At 35.6% G+C, this 20741-nt stretch overlaps 1 protein-coding gene and 1 long non-coding RNA gene across 3 annotated transcripts; one reads left to right on the plus strand and one right to left on the minus strand.

The window, feature by feature from the left end:
* The first annotated feature begins 878 nt into the window (after positions 1-878).
* On the plus strand, positions 879-12191 carry LOC105421302 (small ribosomal subunit protein eS28). Its single transcript, XM_011628203.3, has 2 exons — positions 879-958; positions 11723-12191. Exon 2 carries the CDS (start codon positions 11731-11733, stop codon positions 11926-11928), a length of 198 nt encoding a protein of 65 aa, XP_011626505.1. The 5' UTR covers positions 879-958; positions 11723-11730; the 3' UTR covers positions 11929-12191.
* A 3275-nt stretch (positions 12192-15466) lies between these two features.
* LOC105421301 (uncharacterized) lies at positions 15467-20158 on the minus strand. 2 transcript variants are annotated; one of them, XR_002282389.2, is made up of 4 exons: positions 19749-20158; positions 16149-16722; positions 15957-16012; positions 15467-15826 (listed from the first exon to the last, which is right to left on the minus strand). It is a non-coding gene; the product is annotated as an uncharacterized LOC105421301 (long non-coding RNA). The 2 variants fall into 2 exon arrangements; XR_966943.3 differs by lacking the exon at positions 19749-20158 and having other exon boundaries at positions 16149-19531.
* Between the last annotated feature and the right edge of the window lie 583 nt (positions 20159-20741).

Below are 20741 nucleotides of genomic sequence, written 5' to 3' on the forward strand. Positions count from 1 at the left end.
GAAATAAAGAAAAAAGGGAACCAAGGTTGCCGATCCCTAATTCCAACAGGCCGGGTTGGGTAGGGGTCTGACCTGGCTAATTTTTACCTGGGCCCAGACTCGAATGGCTAACGTAGACTTGAGTCTTGAAATTTTTAAACAAAAAAATTTATATAAAGATGCAACTTTATAATATAGAGCTACGGATGCCCTTAAAAAATCCATCGGAAAAGGTAGTTTTAATGTTGAAAAACCCTTTGATTGATCATCTCGACATCGAGATGTATGATTATGAAAAATCAAAAGATTTTAAGTCTTAGAAATAGTGCATTTTACAACATATTATCTATACCGTCCATTTTCAAGATTTCAATATGTTTATAGATCTACTTGATTTTAACCATTTTTAAAATTTAAAATTTTATAATTAGATATAAAAATAGATTTTGAGATAATCCTAAAAATGTTTTACATCAAAATTATATACCATGATAAAATTTAAAGGTGTAGCTTACCTCTATACCTACGAATGCATCCTTATGCAAACTGCACCTATTTTTAAATATATAATTTATACACAGTATAGTTTATATTTTATATATTTTTAAAATATTCTATACTGGGTTGGGATGGGTCCGTTCGACCACGACCTGGACCCTGACCCGGACACAGACCTAGCCCTTTTTTGGTTTGACCTGCCGGGTGAGCGGGTTCCCAACCGGATTGCCACCCCTCTCCAGCGGGGCCCGGTAGGAGTACGAAATCGTAATTATCTTCTATTTGGGGGCATAAATGTAAATTGCGATCCTTTTCAAGGGTAAAGCACCATCTTGATGAGAAAATTTCAGGAACCCTAGACCGAGAAAAGAGATATAAGGCCACTTCTGCACTGCGTGCTCATCTCTCTAAGATCGAGGTGACCTGCTTTTTTGCGCTTGTGATCGAGAAAGCCCTAATACTAGAAATCTTGTTTTCCTAGGTCAGCTCTCCAATCGCCAATTTCATTTCTGTAAACTATAATTGCTTTTTCCATTGTTGTATCTGATATTTTCTAAAATGTTACTACCCTTTATTGCTCTTTTGACTGATTTCTAAGGTTTATCATGTGCAATCCATGCAGTCCTTATGGGTCCTCTATGCTCTCGGATTTTCTTTCTAGGGTTTTTCTTCTCTGAAAAAGAACGTTCTTTCTAGGACTTGAGTTTTATGTTTCTCACTATCTCTATCATCTGACAGTATTTTTTTCCCACCAAATTCCTTCTTACTTCTCTCGTTGCCCTTTTGATTAAGGTTCCCTCTTGGTGTTACTGTGTTTTGTCTTTCTATGCGGCCACTGATCCGTCCTAGGGGTTTTTTCTTGGATGTTTATTTTTCAATGGAAGGAGAACAATTCTTCTGGGGTTTCTTGGGATTTCATTTAGCCCTTTCTAGGGTCATTATTTGGGGTTTGGATTTAGGATTGCATATTTATGGGATTATTAACGTTAATTAGGGTTATAAGAAGGACTGTATAAATTTGTTTTTGTTGGTTTATTGATATTCATTTTGGTAGGATGTGGGATACATTGAGTTGGGTCCAGTTTTGTTGTTTTAGGTGCCATTTACAGTAATACTTTTGCATGATGTTATTATATTATGTGAAGGGGAGTTGATTGGGAGATACCTGACAGTGCTTGTCTGTCACTCTGTCTTCTTGTTTCCATCAATTCATTGGACAGCAGCCCTTAATGGACTGTGATTTCCTTATTCCATTGAATTATAATATACTTGATTTATTGATAATATTGTTTCTTATTTGGTTGTTAACTAAAGAGTAAAGATGTTGGTAATATGTTGGCTTTATGTTAGTCTTCGATTTCTCTGGAAGCACTCTTAAGAGAGATTTATGTCCATATCTGCGTTCTAAAGATGAATAATATGAGTTCAGGTGATTCCCTCGCCTCATGCTGACTGCTTCAACTTCTGTTAACTCTTGGCATCCATTTTCTAGATATCTTTAGTTGGGCTTAATGTAAGCCCAAGTAATAGAAATAAAAAACTGGATTACGTTGAGTTAACATCTTAGAAGTTTAAAACTGAAGTATCCATCTCTCTCTCAAAAAAAAACTGAAGTATCCATCAAGTCCAATCCTCCTCATACCTTATGAAGTGAGTTTGCCATCTTGTTAGCCTCAAGTGGTACATGAGGAGAGAGAAAGGTGCATGATATAATCACTGAAAACCCTCCTCAGACATATCCATTACGTGCCATGTAAATCTTTAGTTTCTCAGGGGACTGAGAATGTCTAAAACCTATTAGTTTTGATGGTTAGACATAGGGAACATGAGAGAGAGAGCCAATTGAAGCTGTGGAACTCGATCAGGCTTGAAAATGGGCCTGTTGGCCAAACCTGGTTGGCAGGTGCTCCATATGGTTGCATCGTTATTAGCTTTATGGTGGCTGTTGGTTTGGTGCTGGGGCTTTTGTTCTTTGGCTGCCCATACTGCGGAGTTTCATGGTGCTTATCATCTTGGAGTGGGATCATTAAAAGAAAATTTTGTACATGTTATATTGTTATTTTACTTGTGGTGGTATATTGTTTGCGTGGTACAATTTTAGTGGAAAATTTTGCAATCCCAGTAAAAAAAAGTATAGAACTTGTTTTAAGATTTGTGGGCATAGGGCTCACGACCTTTTAACAACAGAAATCATTTACGGCTTCTGTAATTGTAATTTGTGGTTTCCTTTTAAATTAAGTCCAAATCAACTCATCACTGTGTAATTAATGCTTTCTTTAATTCCTTATTTGTTATTCAGTTTTTCAAGAGGTTTCATTTGGGCTAGTCGTCCAGTTATATCTGAGGCAATAAACATTGGAATTAGATGATTTGATTCACTTCTAAATACAAGCATGTAAATTTTGTTTTTGTTTTTATTACTGTAAATTTGCTACAACGTGCTTGGAAACCAAATTAAGGAATATTGTTGTCGTGCCCCTTATTTAAAACTCAATGACTTAATTATTTTTAAATTTTCTGTTGCATTATGACTCATTAACTTATTCACAATAGGAATGTGATTCCACCAACTTGTTCTACTCTTGGATTATTGGCTGATAATCCCTTGTTTATGGTTTAGGCATTATGAAATTATATATTTTTATAAATTGGAAGCTACATTTGGAAGTGTTCAAAGTTGACTAAATTCTGGCAAATTTCTTGCTGTTTGGATAGCTTGGTTCAAATTTCCATATCTGACTTGTGAGCTATGTTAATTTTAAAGGATTTGGAATTTCATGCCCATTATCTCATGACATATTTGAACCTATATATAGATATATATACATATATCTGGGAAAAAATGAGTTTAGCCCACTACCTAACACCACAGTGTTAGCCCAACAGCCCAGATATAATATGAGCCTATTCGATGGTCACAATTGCATTTATTTGAATATATAGATAGGAAAAAATGAGTTTAGCCCACTGGTTAATGCCACAGTCTCAGTCCAATGGCCTAGATTTAATATGGGTCGATTCGATGGTTACAATTGCATTTATTTGAATTTTTTTCTATAAATTCAAATCACTTGAAATTTTAAGCATCTTTTCTCCAAAACTAAGAGAATCTAATAAAAATATCAAAAAAATAATTCGCAAAAAATAAATTAGCCAAAATACATCCAAAACTTTTCGGGCGTATTTTGGTCAATTTATATTTTGCAAATTATTGTTTATAAACATGTTCATAGAAAACCGAGGTCAATGGCTCGTTTACTTGCATGAGAAAGCGTTTAGAGGAATGGTATCCTCATGACACAGATAGCCGCCTAGGACTACGTTTGACGGAGCCAATTTTTGTAAACTATTTTGGAGCATTCTTCACCTTTTATGGATGCACACACAATTACAAAAGGAAATATAATTTCTTGGTGGAAAAACTTTCCCTATAGTCTGTATCTCCCCTAGGTTTGACTTTGGATATTGTTTAAACTTGTTATCTCTTAAGCAAGATTTTAATGGAATGTGCTTGTATCTTATGGATGGTTTGTATCTCAAAGGGATCAAGGTGGTCAATTTCTAGGCCATTAGTCTTAACTTTGTAAATTTTATACATGTCCCCATAAGATTGGTCTCCTTTAATGTTGCCATTTAGTGTTTATTATTATAGAAAAATTTATTGCAGAGTTGGGAAGGAAGGGTTGGAATTAGAGAGGTAATGGCTATCTTATTGAAAGCGGCTCGGTTAAGTCTTAAGAATGCTTATTGTGCATCCATTTCCTTTCATAATTTTTCTTTCCTCCTGGCACAATTTGGTGTCATAGGTTTGGTTTTTTTTGTTTTGTGAGAATGTCATAGGTTTCATTACATTGATCGTTGCAATTCCATTCAAACTTTTCTTTTTTTATGTGATGCACAACCATATTGTATGGGTGTTGAGCCTCGTCCTATATTGGAGCACAGATAGTGTGCCCCAATTCCTTGGGGTGCCAGTCACACCATAGGGGAGATTATGGATAAGAAAATGTATATTGTGATTGTGGTCTCTAAAAACGTGAATCAGTTAAGGTCTTCACCATTCAATTACAAATAGGTGACTGTGGACAGAGTCTAGGAGCCACCAGAGTGGGATGTGATCATGTTGTTAGGTCTTAATGTCTCTTTATGACCATTTATGGGGATGACCTTGTTGGACTGTGGTTCATGGGGATGACCCTGTTAGATTGATTGTGACTTCATTGTACAAAAGGTAAATGGTCTCTTTGTAGACAATCCGTATATTTAAAGGGTGCGATTTGTATAGAGCCGAGGCTCTAAACAATCAAAGTAAAGCGCACCTTCAAATTGGATTGAGAAATGTGGTTTTAATACTGGAAACCATTGTGATAGCCTTAAAATATATTTTCATCTTTTAAAGCTTTAAAATCAGTGTTGATCGAGCAGCTCTATGAAAACTTGAAAATCTTGAAAATTGACGGTCCAAAAATGCGTTGCAAGATGCACTATTTTCAAAATTTGAAATCCATTTTTTTCTCATGTCTATGCATCTTGATGTCGAGATGATCAATTTGAGGATATTTGGGCATCAAAACAACATCTTCTAGTGAAATTTTTGACGTGGGCTCTAATTTGATTGTTTAGAGCCTCGGCTCTATATAAACTTTTTCCATATTTAAATAAGAACAATTGTTTCATGCGAGCTGGACCACATTTCTATAATATGTGGTCCAGAGGTATAAAGCATCCAACTTAAAAAATGGATGCAAACAGGTGGTCCATTTAAAAACAATTGTAACTAACGTTCCAAATGATTTTCTTACTATAATTATTATTTCTAGTTTTCATTTCTTTTTTCTTTTCATATTCATGATCTCCATGTTAAAGATTATATATTCTCTAAAATTAGAATCAAATTATATTTAAAAAATATATTACTGTCAAGCCCACATTTCTACATGTGTGTGCTTGGCCGCATACTAATCGCATCCTTTAAATAATCGGACCTCAAATTCCTCTTAAATCTGATTTTGAAAAGCCCAAAGTCATGCATAGAGAGAAAGAAGATAGAGCAAAGAAGAGAGAAAGAATAGGGAGAGGAAAGTGAGGCATGTAGAGAGAGAAGTTCATAGATAGATAAATAGATAGAGAGAGAAGCGGGGCACATTATATATAAGGAAAGGAGAGAGAATAGGGCATATATATGTGGTACTCGTTCAACGATTTTTAATCTTTTTGCAAATTAAAGCCCTTCGTTTAGGATCTCCATTGAGGAAACCCTAGAAAGATCATCGTCTCTCAATAAACAGGTCAGTTGTATAAACCAATCGCTTTGCGTTCTTCCATGGCCATGTCAGATTTGTTTCGATGTCTCTTTCTCCTTCGTTGTTCTCTCGTTGCCTGCTTGATTAGGGTTTCGATGCGCTCTTGATGTTTACTGTGTTTTGTCTTTCTATGCGCCCACTGATCTGTCCTAGGGTTCTTTCTTGGATGTTGATTTATCAATACACGAATTACAATTCTTCATGGGTTTTTCGAGCTTTCATTTAGAGTTTTCTAGGGTTGGTTTTTGGGGTTTTGATTTAGGATTGTGTATTTATGTGTTATGAACGTTTATAAGGGTTAACATAAGGATTGTATTGGGTGAAATGTGTGATTCTTGTGATGCCTGTATATTTTGTTGGTTTATTGAGATTGATTTTGGGAGGGCATGGGATGCATTGAATGGGATTTAGATTTGTTGGTTTTAGGTGCCATTTGCAGAATTACTTTTGCATTTTGTTATTTTCTGATGTGAAGGGAAGTTAGTTGATTGGATGATGGCATTATTTTCAAGAAATTTGGAAAATTTCACTCAATTAGTGTTAGGGAGTCCAAAAGAAAGAAGGCATTTTCTTAAAACGTGCAGATGCAGAGGGCAGTAGTGTGAATATTTTCACATATAAATTACCATTTGAAACTGAATATACGGATAAACCGCTTTCGTAGTTGTAATTGTTTGTTTTTCTATTTAAATTCAATGTAAAATTACGCTATCAGTGAGTAATTGATACCCCTTTGTGTTATTGACTTACAATTCAGCTGTGCCCGAGGTTCCACATTCAGATTAGACTCCCATGATTTTGAGATCCATCTGAAACAAGACATGGTGGGATCTCTTGATGTCAGTGTTTCAAAAAGCGTTAGGCGGCACCCAGGCGGTCGTGGGGGTTTAGGCCGCCGAGTGCCAAGGTGGGTGCCCAGAACCTGGGCGGCCCAAAAAAAACGATGCTAAAACAGTTAAACCATACAAGCATACACTGCTAGTCTGATACACACAAAAGTTAGATAGTAGAAGCTAGAAAGTAGAAACTAAAAATAAGAAAAAAAAAAAAGTACAAAAATTCAGAAAAATATACAGTCTAGGACACAACAGTCAACACTCAACACCAAGAGTCAAGCACTCAAGCATCTTCAACTCTTCATTCTTCAGTCATCATCATTAGAAGGAAATAAGGTAAGCCTCAACATATGAATCAGATTCGAGGCCATCATCAGAGTCATCTACCTCTTCAATATAACGCTCGTCCTCCTCTGTTTTTTCTGAATTTGCATCTTCCTCCTCTTCTTCTACCTCCCTCTTACTATGTGCAGATGAGGCCCTAGGAGTCTTGGCTGCTCTACCCTTTTCTATCTTTTTGTGTTCCTTGAACTTAAGGATTGTATAATCTCCTCCCTGGTAGCCTCAGGAACATTTTTACATGGGGCAACATCCCCCTTAATACCGACAAGGTGTTTTTTGAACCGGTAAATACCCCCATTAGTATCATTTCCACAATAATCACATTTAATACGATTTTTGTCATTCGAATACGGGCTATAACCATTCTTCTAACTTGGATCACCACTTTTAGAAGAACTTGGAGAAAATATTTCCATTAAAGTAGGCTCATTTTCATTTTTTTCTGGTTCTTCTAAATTCAAAAATTGCCTAATCAGTTAATACCTCCATTGGACTAGGCTCATATAGAAGAACTTGGAGAAGCAACATTCCCTTTAATACCGGCCAGATGTTTCTTGAATCGGTTAATACCCCCATTGGTATCTTTTTCACAAAAATTACATCCTATAGAATTTGTATCATTTGTTTTTGGGTTATGACCATGCTTCCAACCCGGATCACTTTTCTAGAGGAGCCAAAATAGATCTATTCAAATGATGCGGATTTTGTTCCTGTTTTTGTTTTACAGAACTCAAATATTGCTTAATCTCCTCTCTGATTGCTTCAGGAACGTTTTTACAAAGGGCAACATCCCCCTTAATACCGTCAAGATGTTTCTTAAACCGGTTTATGTCCCTTTTTGTATTTTTTTCACAATAATTGCATCTGATGCAATTTTTGTCATTCGGATTCAGGTTATATCAATATTTTCTATCCAGATCTCCACTTCGATTAGATTCTGAAGAAAACATGTCAAAATAAAACAAAGAAGCTAAAAAATAAAGTTTTGCACTTACTTTGATTGATTGAACTCCAAACTCCCACCTTGGAGATGTTTTTTGGTGCTAAAATATTCAAAAACACCGTCTAATAGGATTCAAAAACTCTAAAACTAAATCTAATCTACCTGGGTGATGTTTGGATCCATTTTCCATAACATTGAGAAGCACTTCGATCCAATAAAAATCACAAAATCTAGTTTTTTTGAGGTTTCTTTCTATCTAAAATGGGTTCTTGTGGGTTTAGGTTTCAAATGAACCTAAAACCCACCTTATAAAAGCTTTTATTTTTATTTGAAATACTCAATAGAATAAAAAAAACTCATTTCCGCCCCTAGGTGGGGCACAGGCCTTGGGTGGCCGCCCAAGGCTGGGTGATGGGCGGTCGCTCAGGGACTGCCGCCTAGTTTGGCCGCTTAGGCCTGGGTGCATATGAACCGCTTAGGCGTAGGGCGATCTGCTTTTTTGAACAATGCTTGATGTGATGCAGTTTTAATGGAAGCTAGTGAATCCTTGTTATTAATTTGTTATTCCCAGCCCTGGGCGGCCGCCCAGGGACTGCCTCCTAGTTTGGCCACTTAGGCTTGGGCGATGCGCCCAAGTCTTCTGGATCGCTTAGGCGCTTGGCAGTTTTTTGAACAATGCTTGACGTGATTAAGTTTTAATGGAAGCTAGCGAATCCTTGTTATCAATTTGTTATTCCATTGTGCTAAATAGATCTTGTTCAAAGATCATTGTTGAAAATTATTTCATTCCATTTTTATTTGTTATCATGATGCGGCATTGTTTGTAATGATGCACAATAGGACTCCAATTCCATCAACTTTTCTAGTCACGAATTTATTTCAGATTTGAGATTTTTTAGCCCGTCTTTTTAATTTATGCATTCTTAAATTTTGCATCTATTCATAAAATTGAAACTTGGATGTTAATAATATCTTGGAGAACATTATACCCGTATTTGGATGGGTTTGGTCTGACCTATGTTTTGACTCTGGTTAACTACATTGAGTTAACATCTTAGAAGTTTAAAACTGGTACCTCAAGTCCAATCCTCCTCATACCTTACCAAGTGAGTTGGCCATCTTATTAGCCTCAAGTGGTACATGAGGAGAGAGAAAGGTGCATGATATAATCGCTGAAAACCCACAGACATTTCTGCCACATGCCATGTAAGACATATTAGTTTCTTAGGGGGCTGAAAGAGTGTAAAACCAATTAGTTTTGATGGTTAGACTTAGGGAACATGAATGTGTGTGTGTGTGTGTGTGTGTGTGAGAGAGAGAGAGAGAGAGAGAGAGGATACTTTGTCAGGACGATTGATTCTGCAGATCTCTATTAGGGCTAACAATGGGTCGGTTGGCCATACCTGGTTGTCAGGTGTTCCATATGGTTACATCCTTATTAGCTTTATGGTGACTGCCAGTTTGGTTTAGGGGGCCTTTGATCTTTGGCTGCCCCTAGAGTTTCATGTTGCTTTAGCATCTTGGGGTGGGAACAGTAAAAGAAAATTGTGTACATGTTATAGTGTTACACTCGTGGTGGTATATTGTTGTTTGGGTGATGCAATTTTAGTGGGAAATTTTGCAATCTGCCGTGAAACAGTATGGAACTTGTTTTAAGACTTGTAGGTATAGGTTTTGCGACTTTTTAGCAGCAGGAATCATTTACAGCTTCTGTAATTGTAATTGTTCTTTTCTTTTAAAGTAAGTCCAAATCAACTCATCACTGTATGTAATTGCAGTTAACAACTTCAGAAAAAAAGAAAAAAAATCTCATCCCTGTATAATTAATGCTTGCTTTAATTCCTTACTTAGTTATTCAGTTTTTCAAGAGGTTTAATTCAGTCTAGTTACCCAGTAATGTGCGAGGCAATAACCAGTGGAATTAGATGATTTGATTCACTTCTAAATACAAGCTTGTAATTTTTTTTTATTACTGTAAATTTGCTACAACGTGTTTGGAAACCAAATTAAAGAATATTGTTTTCATGCCCCTATTTTAGAACTCAATGCTTTTATTATTTTTAATGTCTGTTGCATTATGACACATTAATTTATTTACAGTATTCATACCCATCATTGCAAGACATATTTGAACTATATATATATATATATATATATATACATATGGGAAAAGATTCTGTACGTACAGATTGAATTTGGGCCGATCTGACGATCACGGCTGTCCGATAGTGTTGGAATTTTATTTTATTTTCTACAAATACAAATCACTTGAAATTTTAGGCTTGTGTTCTTCAAAAATAGGCGAATCTACAAAAAATATCAAAAGAAATATTTACATGAAATAAATTGACCAAAATACCCCCGAAAAGTTTCAGGGGGTATTTTGCTCAATTTTTTTTTCACGAATTTTTTGTTTTTATATTTTTATTAGGTGCGCATTGATGAGAATATCTAACGCCTAAAATTTCAAGTGATTTGGATTTGCAGAAAAAAATTAAAATTCAAACACTATCGAACATCCATGATCGGCCACAGAATGGCCCAAATTCAATCTGGTCCATTCGCGTATGGGCGTACAGCAGTGACTCCCTATATATATATATATATATATATATATATATATGTATGGGAAAGTATATAATGAGACCATTTATCTTTGATACAAGGTGGTCACAATTAATCTTGACCATTGGATGTGAAATTGGGTGGCTGCATTTATTTCATTGACAAAGCTCAAAGTTCAAAAAAAATTTCTCAAACTTTGTGACACTATAGGGGAGATTGTGATAAGAAAATCCATATTGTGATTGCAGACTCTGAAAACCTGAATCAGTTAAGGTCATCACCGTTTAATTAAATGATAGTGACAGTGGACAGAGTCTAGGACCCACCAGAGCGGGATGTGATCATGTTGTTAGGTCTTAATGTCTCTTTATGACCATCTATGGTGATGATTCTGTTGGACTATGGTTTTCTTGTCCATTGTGTTGTAGTTTACTTTCCTTTATGGAAATTTGGTTTTTATCATGTTTAATGGGTTTTTGTAATTTTGGTTTCTTGGCCTTTTAGCTAGTTCTGGTTTTTATTTCGCAAGATTGTGCCAGAGCCTTATGTGCATGTCCGTCCTTTTTAAGCAGAATCACCTTGGCTTAGGTCAACCTCCTTCCTCCTGCTGATTGCTTTGATCTTCTCAAGATACCTTTTGTTGGACCTGGTGCCCTATATCCTTAGTATCCAGTTTCTGGCTCTCTTCTGCTCTGACATTTTCCATCAATACCTCAACCATCTGGATTTCTATTGACATTTTCTATCCATTGTTAAAGTGTATACTGTTAGTTATTTGAAATTGTCCTGAAAAGCAGAATCACACCCTTTTATTGTGCTGCATTTTCGATGAGTCCACCCCTTCACATCTTCCCAGGTGATTGTGTAGCTCTTTTGGCTTTTGGCGGAAGCAGGGTTGTGAATTACATGCATCTGTAAAGAGAGGGATTTGGCTCTTCTGAGAGATTCACAAAATTGTTTAGCGGGAAATGATGTTTTGTTGGTTTTCACAGAAGAAGTTGCACATGTTCATTTCATTTTCTCGATAAATTGGCCCATGGGATCCTGGCATATCACATTATATTGTCTTCTAATTGTGTGAGACAGTCCCTTTGGGTCGTGGGATTTGGGTTCCTCTATGAAGCAATAGGTTAGAAGAATGTGGTGTTTGTTGGAGCAACATTTCATTAAGAGGGGCATGTTCATTTTTCTTTTCCTCTTTGGAAATAAGAAGACATTTTTATCAGTTTTTTCTAAGCAATGTTTTTTTCTTCCAGCAACTGAAATGGATACCCAGGTGAAGCTCGCAGTTGTTGTTAAGGTTATGGGAAGAACTGGATCAAGGGGTCAAGTGACTCAGGTTCGAGTGAAGTTTTTGGATGATCAGAATCGTTTCATCATGCGTAATGTGAAGGGGCCTGTCAGGGAAGGTGACATTCTCACCTTGCTCGAGTCTGAGAGAGAAGCCCGGAGGTTGCGTTGATCTCTCTCATCTTGCCGGGTTTTTGTTTGTGTTTTCTTTCATGTCTACTCATGCATCCGAAATTTGCGAGTACAGCTCTCTGGATTTTTCATTCGAAGCTATGGTGATTTGTGATGTTAAGAGTGGGGTTGGGAAGATCTACTTTCCCATTGATAGCCTTCGGCCTATGATATGTGATTGTTAGGGTATTATAAATCTGGATTGCTTGGATCTTCTTAAATTGCCAAATTTTTCCTAGATAATAGAGTCATTAATGTTATTTCTATGGGAGTTGTTATATAAACCCTAGCTTATGCAGCTTTCCATCAGCTTGGCACATCTGGCCCATCCAGTTCACTAAAAGGGATTTCCAACAATGCAACCATTCTCATTAGGAGGCGCATATCTTTTGATCTTTTCCATGTTCTGTGAAGGAACGGTTAACTTGCTGCTTTCTCTGAGTTCGTTCTATGTTAAAGAGTATCGCCTCTATGTGAAAGTTCTATGTCATATTTGGAAGGTGTTTTGCCTAGCCTTTACAATAGAAAGTAATGCCTCACTGTTAATTAGAGCTTTACAATAGAAGGTGAAGCTGCAAATCAAATTTCAGCCAGCGGTGTATTTTTGTTACGATGCTGGAAAATTCTCAAATTGGTCATCTTGACGTTGGCGATCATGGATTTGAAAAATGATGAATACCAAGTCTTCAAGTATTGTAGTTTGTAACACATTATTTGAAGGGAGTGTATACTATAAGACTATTTACTTTCGATACAAGGTCACACTATTAGCGGATGTGAAATCCAAAAAATTGAAATGTTGAGAAATTTTGTTTTGGATTTTGTGCCCGATCAGTGACACAACACCATCCCCCTTATATCAATCCAACGGTCAAGATTGTAACCTTTTTAGGTCAAAAAAATAAATGGTCTTATGATATATTCCCTTATTTGAATTATATGTTTTCAATTATTCCCACCACTTTCGAGTTTTGAATTTTATGAAAGTCAATTCCTTGCCATTATAGGGGATTTTAGCGTTGTATTGGGATTTGAAGTTTGGCTCAACTCTTGGGGTGGCGCCTGGTCTGGTTCTGAACTGACGTGACCCGAGCCTAATTGAATAGTGTTCTGGTCCAAATATTGGACCAAGACCTGATTTGTCTGGTCTAATTTTTGGACCTAGGGTCGGGTCTAGGTTCATTGCCACCCCTACTCAACTCTTATTGTAAAGCCCAGGCCTCACTTTTCCACCTAAGCTCATATTTTACGTCTCTGATTTTTATTATAAAAACAACTTATATAGGAAGGAGCTTGGATCATATCACTCTAGAAAATTTATGGACTTTTTTTTTTTTTTTTAATGAAACTGAACTTCAATAGTATAGTGGATTTTGTATCGCTTTGTTTGTTTGTCCAATTGCAAGTGTTTACAAATTTGTTTTTCCTGCACTGTTTGAGCTTCAAATTTCATCAATGGGGGTTGAATTCCTTCCAATTAATTTTTTTTATCGCAACTTTGATCCTTAAGCAAACTTTTCTGGTAAGTACTCCGCGAATAAAAAAAGTCATTGGTTTGTTGATAAAAATGTCATTGTCTGTACACGATGGTGTTACATCTCCGTAAGATGCTCAATGATTAGAAAGAATGCTGAATTGAGTCCACAATGTGTCGGATCACGTGTGGATATTGTGCCGAATCAAGTGGGGACATTGTCGGGCCGCACTTTGGGCTTATTGCCAAACCGTTCTTTGGGATATTGCTGGATAGCTTGTTTATACTATTGGACCGCCTTTTTGTGTGTTATGGGAAAAGATAAGTAGTTGAGGGCATTTTGGTTTAAAAAATCATAATTTGTTTTACTGGGGGTATTTGTTAGAAAAGTTTGTTTTGGGGTAAAAATTGTGACAAAAAAGAGAAAATTGCATAAAACTCCCAAAAATAGACTTTCCAAGCACTTTACCCCACCCTAATTTTTTTTAGCATATTTTTCTCAAAAATCAAGTTTTATAGCAAATACTCCCCAATGCAAAAGTTCATTTTTTATTTTTTTACAAAAATATTCTTATACATAACAAATCATTTTTGGATCCCAATAAAAGGAAACGTCGGACCGTGGTTGTATATTGTCAAACCCATCTATTCTGTCGAACCGGAACTGTACACTGTCGGGCCGTTCTAAACACAATTTCCAATTTTACCAGACTGTAGCTCACAAATGCCGGACTGCTCATTAATCTAGAAACAAATGCCAAACCGCCATGGTCAATGTGTGAGGTAAGGGAAGGGTATTTTAGTCTTGTTTTTTTTTTTTTCGTCTTTTTGAGTTGGAGGGCTATTTGCTTGGAAACATGGTTTTGAGAAAAAAGTTGCTAGGAAAGGTTAGGTTGGGGGTAAATTGCTTAAAAAATCTATTTTTGAGAGTTTTATGTAATTTTCCCTGAAAAAAATTAGTGGGGGTAGGTTGTAAAGAAAGTTGGGTCATAGGGTTTTTTTTTAATTTTCCGAAATAAAAACATGTCACTGTAAAATCAGAACTATTAGTTAGGATGGTGCCCTTCCCTTAAGCATGTGGTTAAAAGGTTCACCTCTTAGAGGCCAGATGCTTGTATTGCTGATGGACTAGATGCATCTCTATCTGAAAAAGAGAAACGCAAATATGTTGCTATAGTCCTTGAGAAAGCAAAAAGAGAAGCGCAAATATGGTGCTATAGTCCCTAAGAAAGCAGACGTTCAAAAAATTACTCTCATAATCTTATTTATGTATTGATGTCTGCCCTCCGTTTTTTGTAAAAAGAATGGATATATATTTTATGGTATCTATATACTTATAATTGTATACACTTATATTTCTATATCTTTTATGGAACAATAATGTTTAATTTAGTATATTTGAAAAGTGAAAACTAAATAAATAGGTGTGAATTTTTTATGGTTTTGTAGTTTAAATGGTGAACAATTTACTTGCTTATAGTACATTGTGAATGATTTGATATTCTTTTCGGTTTGCATCAAATATTCTTGAGTGGTTTGAATGATAAAAGCTAAAGGAGTAGATGTTAATTTATGGTGGTTTTGTGGCTTGAATATTTTCATAATTTGCTATTAACATTGTACATTTTTGGAACCTCATAATTTGAGCGTATGTGATTTCTTCCACAAATGTGTGTCAAATAAAATTGAATCGTTTATAATTTGAACGCAAGAGATTAGGGATAATTGAATCGGTTATAAAATTAGTTATACCATTAATGTTGAACCTCCACATGATTGCTTTGTACCTGTCCTTCATAAATGCACGTGTCCTTCATAAATGTGTGTGAAATAAAGAGGAATACATTACCCCAATTAGATACCAAATTTTTTGAAACTACATATTTGCACATCTTACTCTCTCTCTCCGTACATGTAGTATAACATTACTTGGATTGTACACTTAACGAATTGAAAGACTCACAATCAACGAGACGGGCTCTAGTGATAATATATAGCATCTGATGACAATTTAGTATACATTCTACTCATCTAAAATCCTTTCAAGAAATAGGCTGACAAATTATTGCTATACTTATAATACATTGCATTGATAATTATAATATTACACAATTCATAAACTACCTTCCAAATGGGGTAGTCCATTCAATAGCAAAATTGTTCATATAAAGTTCAATAGTCCAACCCATTGTTACATCATGGTTCGTTCCTTGTACCCAATCACCTTACATATCACCATATAACCCAAAAGGAAGTGAAAAGAGTACAATGGCATACAACAATCTTTTTTTTTGAGTGAATGGTATACAACCACCATCAATAATGGCAATAGTTTAACAACAAACATTTCAAAAAAAAAGAAAAAAAGAAGCCAACAACATAACCCCTCCTTTGAAGTTGTTCCATATGAATTTGTTCTCTCTGTCTGGGACATAAAACACATTACGATGAGCGACAATATTGTTCCAAATGAAATTACAAATATGAACTTATACATATATAAAAATGTTTCAAAATGAACTTGCAAACATGCCTTCCAAACAATTGTTTCTTACCATCAATGCACATCTGCTGCCGTCTTATGGGTCCGAAGCTTACGATGTGTTTTGTCCTTAGCCATGTAAGAGGAAGATAAATTCTTATGTTAGCATTTCAATTAAACTAATACAATTGTAAATCAAATATATCAACAATAATGAAGATAACACAATTGCAAATCAAAATAATACAAAGGTATGTAATTGTACCTATCACAACGAACGACGAGCAATTCTTTTTGTCATGTCCACTGCCATTGCAGACTGCGCATTTTGTTTTTTTAGTCTTCGGCTTCCATCCCTCAGAACAAGCTTTCATTCTTTTAGTGACCGGTCGTCCGTTTGTCCGTGCACGTGCAGGTTCAAGGATATTGTGGCAATGGTTACTTCCACTTGGTACGTTACTACATCTAGCGGAATTGTCATATTCATTGAGATAACTCATGGCATTATCCTATAGACCTCTCTTGCACACAAACTTTTCATCAAACTGACGAATTCCATTTTGTATCATGGACATTACAAACCCATGGCCTCTATACTTCGTGAAGCACGCTCGGCAAGGGATCGACTTGCCTGCATAGCCTCATTATATCTAATAGAGCATGGTAGTTCAGATGTTACTTGAATTTGTTCCCTAATGTCATCAAGAAAAACTCACTTCTTTACATCCTTGGTCCAACGCCTCATTATATATTGTGAAAGGATTTCAAATACATCTTTCACCATAAAAAACTTCAGTACATGCTTGTAAAGAAGACCCATCCTCTCAAAGAAGTGACAACTGCAAGAATCGGAATTGTCATGACAATTGAATTTCATTAAGTAGGGTCTAGATCCGGTCCTCGGGACTGCCACCTTAAAGGTAGCAACCTATCCATTGTTTTCAATTGTCTCCCTCGTAAAATTAAAGTAATTAGCCACCTCTTCCCCAAATATCTTTAAAATATTTTGAGTACAAATTTTTTATGCATGTGACTCAATGAAAGTGGCTGTTCGCAAGATTGGAGTAGTTTGAATATCTTTTCAGTCATTTTCCCTTTATTTTCGCACCTTCTTATCTTGGACTTTTGGAATAACTTCTAATAATGTACGCAAGCTTGTTGTGGGTGTCAAGTACATTTTGAAGTGTGCATTCATCCCTTCACTCATTTGAGTAGAGGTAATACCCACAATGAATGTGCCAGCCAAGTATGCATCAACACATTGCATGCGACAACCATAAAGTCTACTAAGCCATTCATTGTCTTCCAACTTATAATTATCAATCATTGATTTTCATCCCAATTCAAATTCTTTAATTGTTGCGCTAGCCACACACCTCCTAAATGTATTTGAATAAGAAAGATGCATATGCAAGACAAGACACATTTTTTCTTTGATCTTCGTAAATATGTGTCACTTACAATAATGATGTTTACTTTGGTAGAGAACTTGCATCATTGCATATAAAATTGCAGGATCTTGATTAGTGAGAATAATGTATGGCTGCCGTCCACCTATGGCTTCCAACCAGTTTTCAAATACTTATATAAATGATTCTATTTTCTCGTCAAATATGAGTGCAAATCCAAAAAACGTTGTACTGAAATTATGATTTACACCAAGTATAGGTGCAAAGGGCACACCAAACGTATTTGTCATATATATGGTATTAAAGGTAACCACATCAGAAAAGCACTTGTAGGAAACTCTAGATGTATAATCTACCCATAAGATACTGCGAATGTGATTATCACCATCTAATCTCAATCTATAGAAAAATGATGGGTTCGATTGGTTGTTTTTATAAAGCCATTACAAAATTAAATTGCCATCTTCCCCTTTAAGTTTTCTTCTAGCGCTTACTATTTCATTTTGAATGTCCTTTTGTATATAAGGGACATTGTCGATCCGTCCAGCCTGCTCTATAAATATGTCATTAATATGTCTAGGCTTAATCATTGCTGAGCTCATTGAATGTATCAATAACTTTGTAGCACTCGACAATAATCGATGTGTGTGAATTAGACGAGTTTTTCTTAGACTAACTAGATCGTGATTATGATCTTTAATGACGCTAGTTACTTCCACTCGCCGTCTTCTTGACTACTTATGTACATCCTAACCTTGCACCCACACCTTAACTCAGGGTAAACCTTTCCACTTTTATTAGGTTTTTCTTGTTTAAAGCTTTCCTTTGAGCAAATATAAACCCTATCGATCCGTTTACCTTTCTTGTTATGAGTACTCCCCATACGAATACCAAAACTTTTAGTCAATGCATAAGAATTAAAGAACTCATATGCATCATCCTATGATCCAAACATCATTCCTATATATGGTTCTTCTATTTATTGGCCTATGTTTGAGGTGCCACAACCACCTCCGGGATTTCATCAATGCTGCCTACATTTGGGTATGTGCTGAATGTCACACCCATTGAATTCGTGGAATCCATCTCAGTTTTTTGACTTACCTAACGTGAAACTGTAAACTACAAAAACACATGTATTCAAACCTTCATCTTAAGAATACCAATCATATTTTTCTCAACCCACTTTGCCACATGCAAAAATTGTAACAAAAGGATACTACATACTTGTAATATAAACTCAATGCAGTAGGGACAAAACAACCCAATGGGCAAAAAAAAAAAAAATGCAACAAAAAAACAAAAAAACAAAAAGGGAAAGAAAATGGGGGAGAAAGACACAATTGAAAAAATAAATAAAAATTTGCGACAGATGTATTCTAATTTCCAAGAGTAAGTAATTCATTATATGGTGCATCAGATGCCACATGAAGATATTGGGCTTAGACATAATATATGTTATATCAAAATGTATAAAAATAAACATAACAAAGCTTAGAAATTTTTGAAAGAAAAACTTGTTCTCAACGAACTCATTTGATTTGTTTTTTAAAGGATGCTTCTGTTAAAATGATCAGATGCGATCAAATGCTATTCTCACTCTATCACATCCATGGAATGCATCAGCCATTGTATTTTCTCTCTGTAGCCAATGCACAAAAACACATCGATGCTGAGAGAGAATCTGTTGAACTGAAATCAGAAACTCAATTTATTTCAATTTTAATAATACCAATCATATTTTTTCTCAACCTATAGAAACAAATGCAAAAATTGCAACAGATGGATACTACATAATTGTGATGTAAACTCAATGCAACAGGGGCGAAAAACCCCAATGGGAAAAAAATACAGGAAAAACCCTAATGGATACTACAGATTTGTGATATAAACTCATTTTAACTGAGCCAAATACAGAGTGAAGAGTACCTATAAACTCATTCTAACTGAAATTAGAAATACAATTTATTTCAGTTTTAATAATACCAATCGTATTTTTCTCAACCCACCTTGCCACATACAAAAATTGCAACAGATAGATACATCACAAGTTTTTATAACACGGAGATGGATAAACATGGAGTTGGATATTTCATTAAAAAACAACCACGCCGCTTTTATTTCTGATCATCTTATCGACAAATTGAGATAACCGTTTTCCTAGTATGAATTGACTTGGAATATCGTTCAAAACTGATGAGGAAATATAACAACCCCTTTTTTGAATGCCAAAGGTAGTTTTACCATTAACCTGCAAAATTATGGGACGTGTGTGTACAACAATCTATTATCAACCATTTCCATCGATTAATGGTAATTTTTTGAAAGAAATAATAACATAATTCCAAAAAATCATATGCAAATTAGTTTATGATATAAACCCCAATGGATACTATAGATTTGTGATATAAACTCATTTTAACTGAGTCAAATATATATAGAGAGAAAGAGAGTACCTATAGAGATGGGGTGAGCTGCTGTTAGGAGGCTAGTCAGGGATCGAGCGAGCGATGGGTAGAGAGAGAGATAGAGAGAGAGAGAGTGGCCTTTGGGGTATTCTTTAACATCAGGGGAAAAGAGAGAGGGTGGGGAGGCCACACCAGGGATCGAGTGAGCGGCCTTTGGGTTTTTTTAAGCGAGCGAAAGGCACAGGGAAGATGGAAGATGAGCGGCCTTTGAATAGGGAAGACGAGGGGCCTTTGGGTTTTTCTCAACGAGCAAGGGAAAGAGAGACAGAGAGAGAGCGAGCGGCCTGTGTTTGAGCAGAGGAAAGAGGGACACATGGATGAGGAAGAAAACCAAGGAAGAGAGAGAAAATGCATTGATTTGGAAGAGAGAGAGAATAGGAGTGAGTATAGGAGAGATAAGCTATCATTACTCATATCAGTACTATTATGTACCGATGTGTCACTGGATCATTAAAAATATATATATTTTTTTAATAAAATAAGGGTGGAAAATATATTTTTTTTTAATGAAATAAGGGTGGAACTTTACCAAGCCGTCCTGACCGTCAATTTCGAAACTTTTGACCACAGTTCAATTTGGTGCACTAACAAGCTAATCCCATCTTTTTCTTATATATATATATATATATATATATATATATATATAGAAAAAACTTGGATGAACCTACTAGCTCACCGAAAAAAATGAATTCAACGGCCCACATTGAATCTGGGTCGATCTGACGATCACATATGTTTGGTAGTATTTGAATTTTAAATTTTTTCTACAAATCCAAATCACTTAAAATTTTAGGCGTGTGTTCTTCAAATAATCAAATTAAAATCTACCTTCAAATAATTTTAAGAAATGTGGTTTAAATATTGGAAATCTTTGTGATAGCCTTAAAAATATTTTCATCTTTATTTATAAAGTTTAAGGCTTCAAATATAGTGTAGATCGACAGATGCATGAAAAATTGAAAATCTTGAAAATTGATGGTA

The sequence above is a fragment of the Amborella trichopoda genome, chromosome 1 (genome assembly GCF_054954075.1).
Source record: "Amborella trichopoda isolate Santa Cruz 75 chromosome 1, AtrichopodaSantaCruz75HAP2 v2.0, whole genome shotgun sequence".
In the NCBI taxonomy this organism is placed as follows: domain Eukaryota; kingdom Viridiplantae; phylum Streptophyta; class Magnoliopsida; order Amborellales; family Amborellaceae; genus Amborella; species Amborella trichopoda.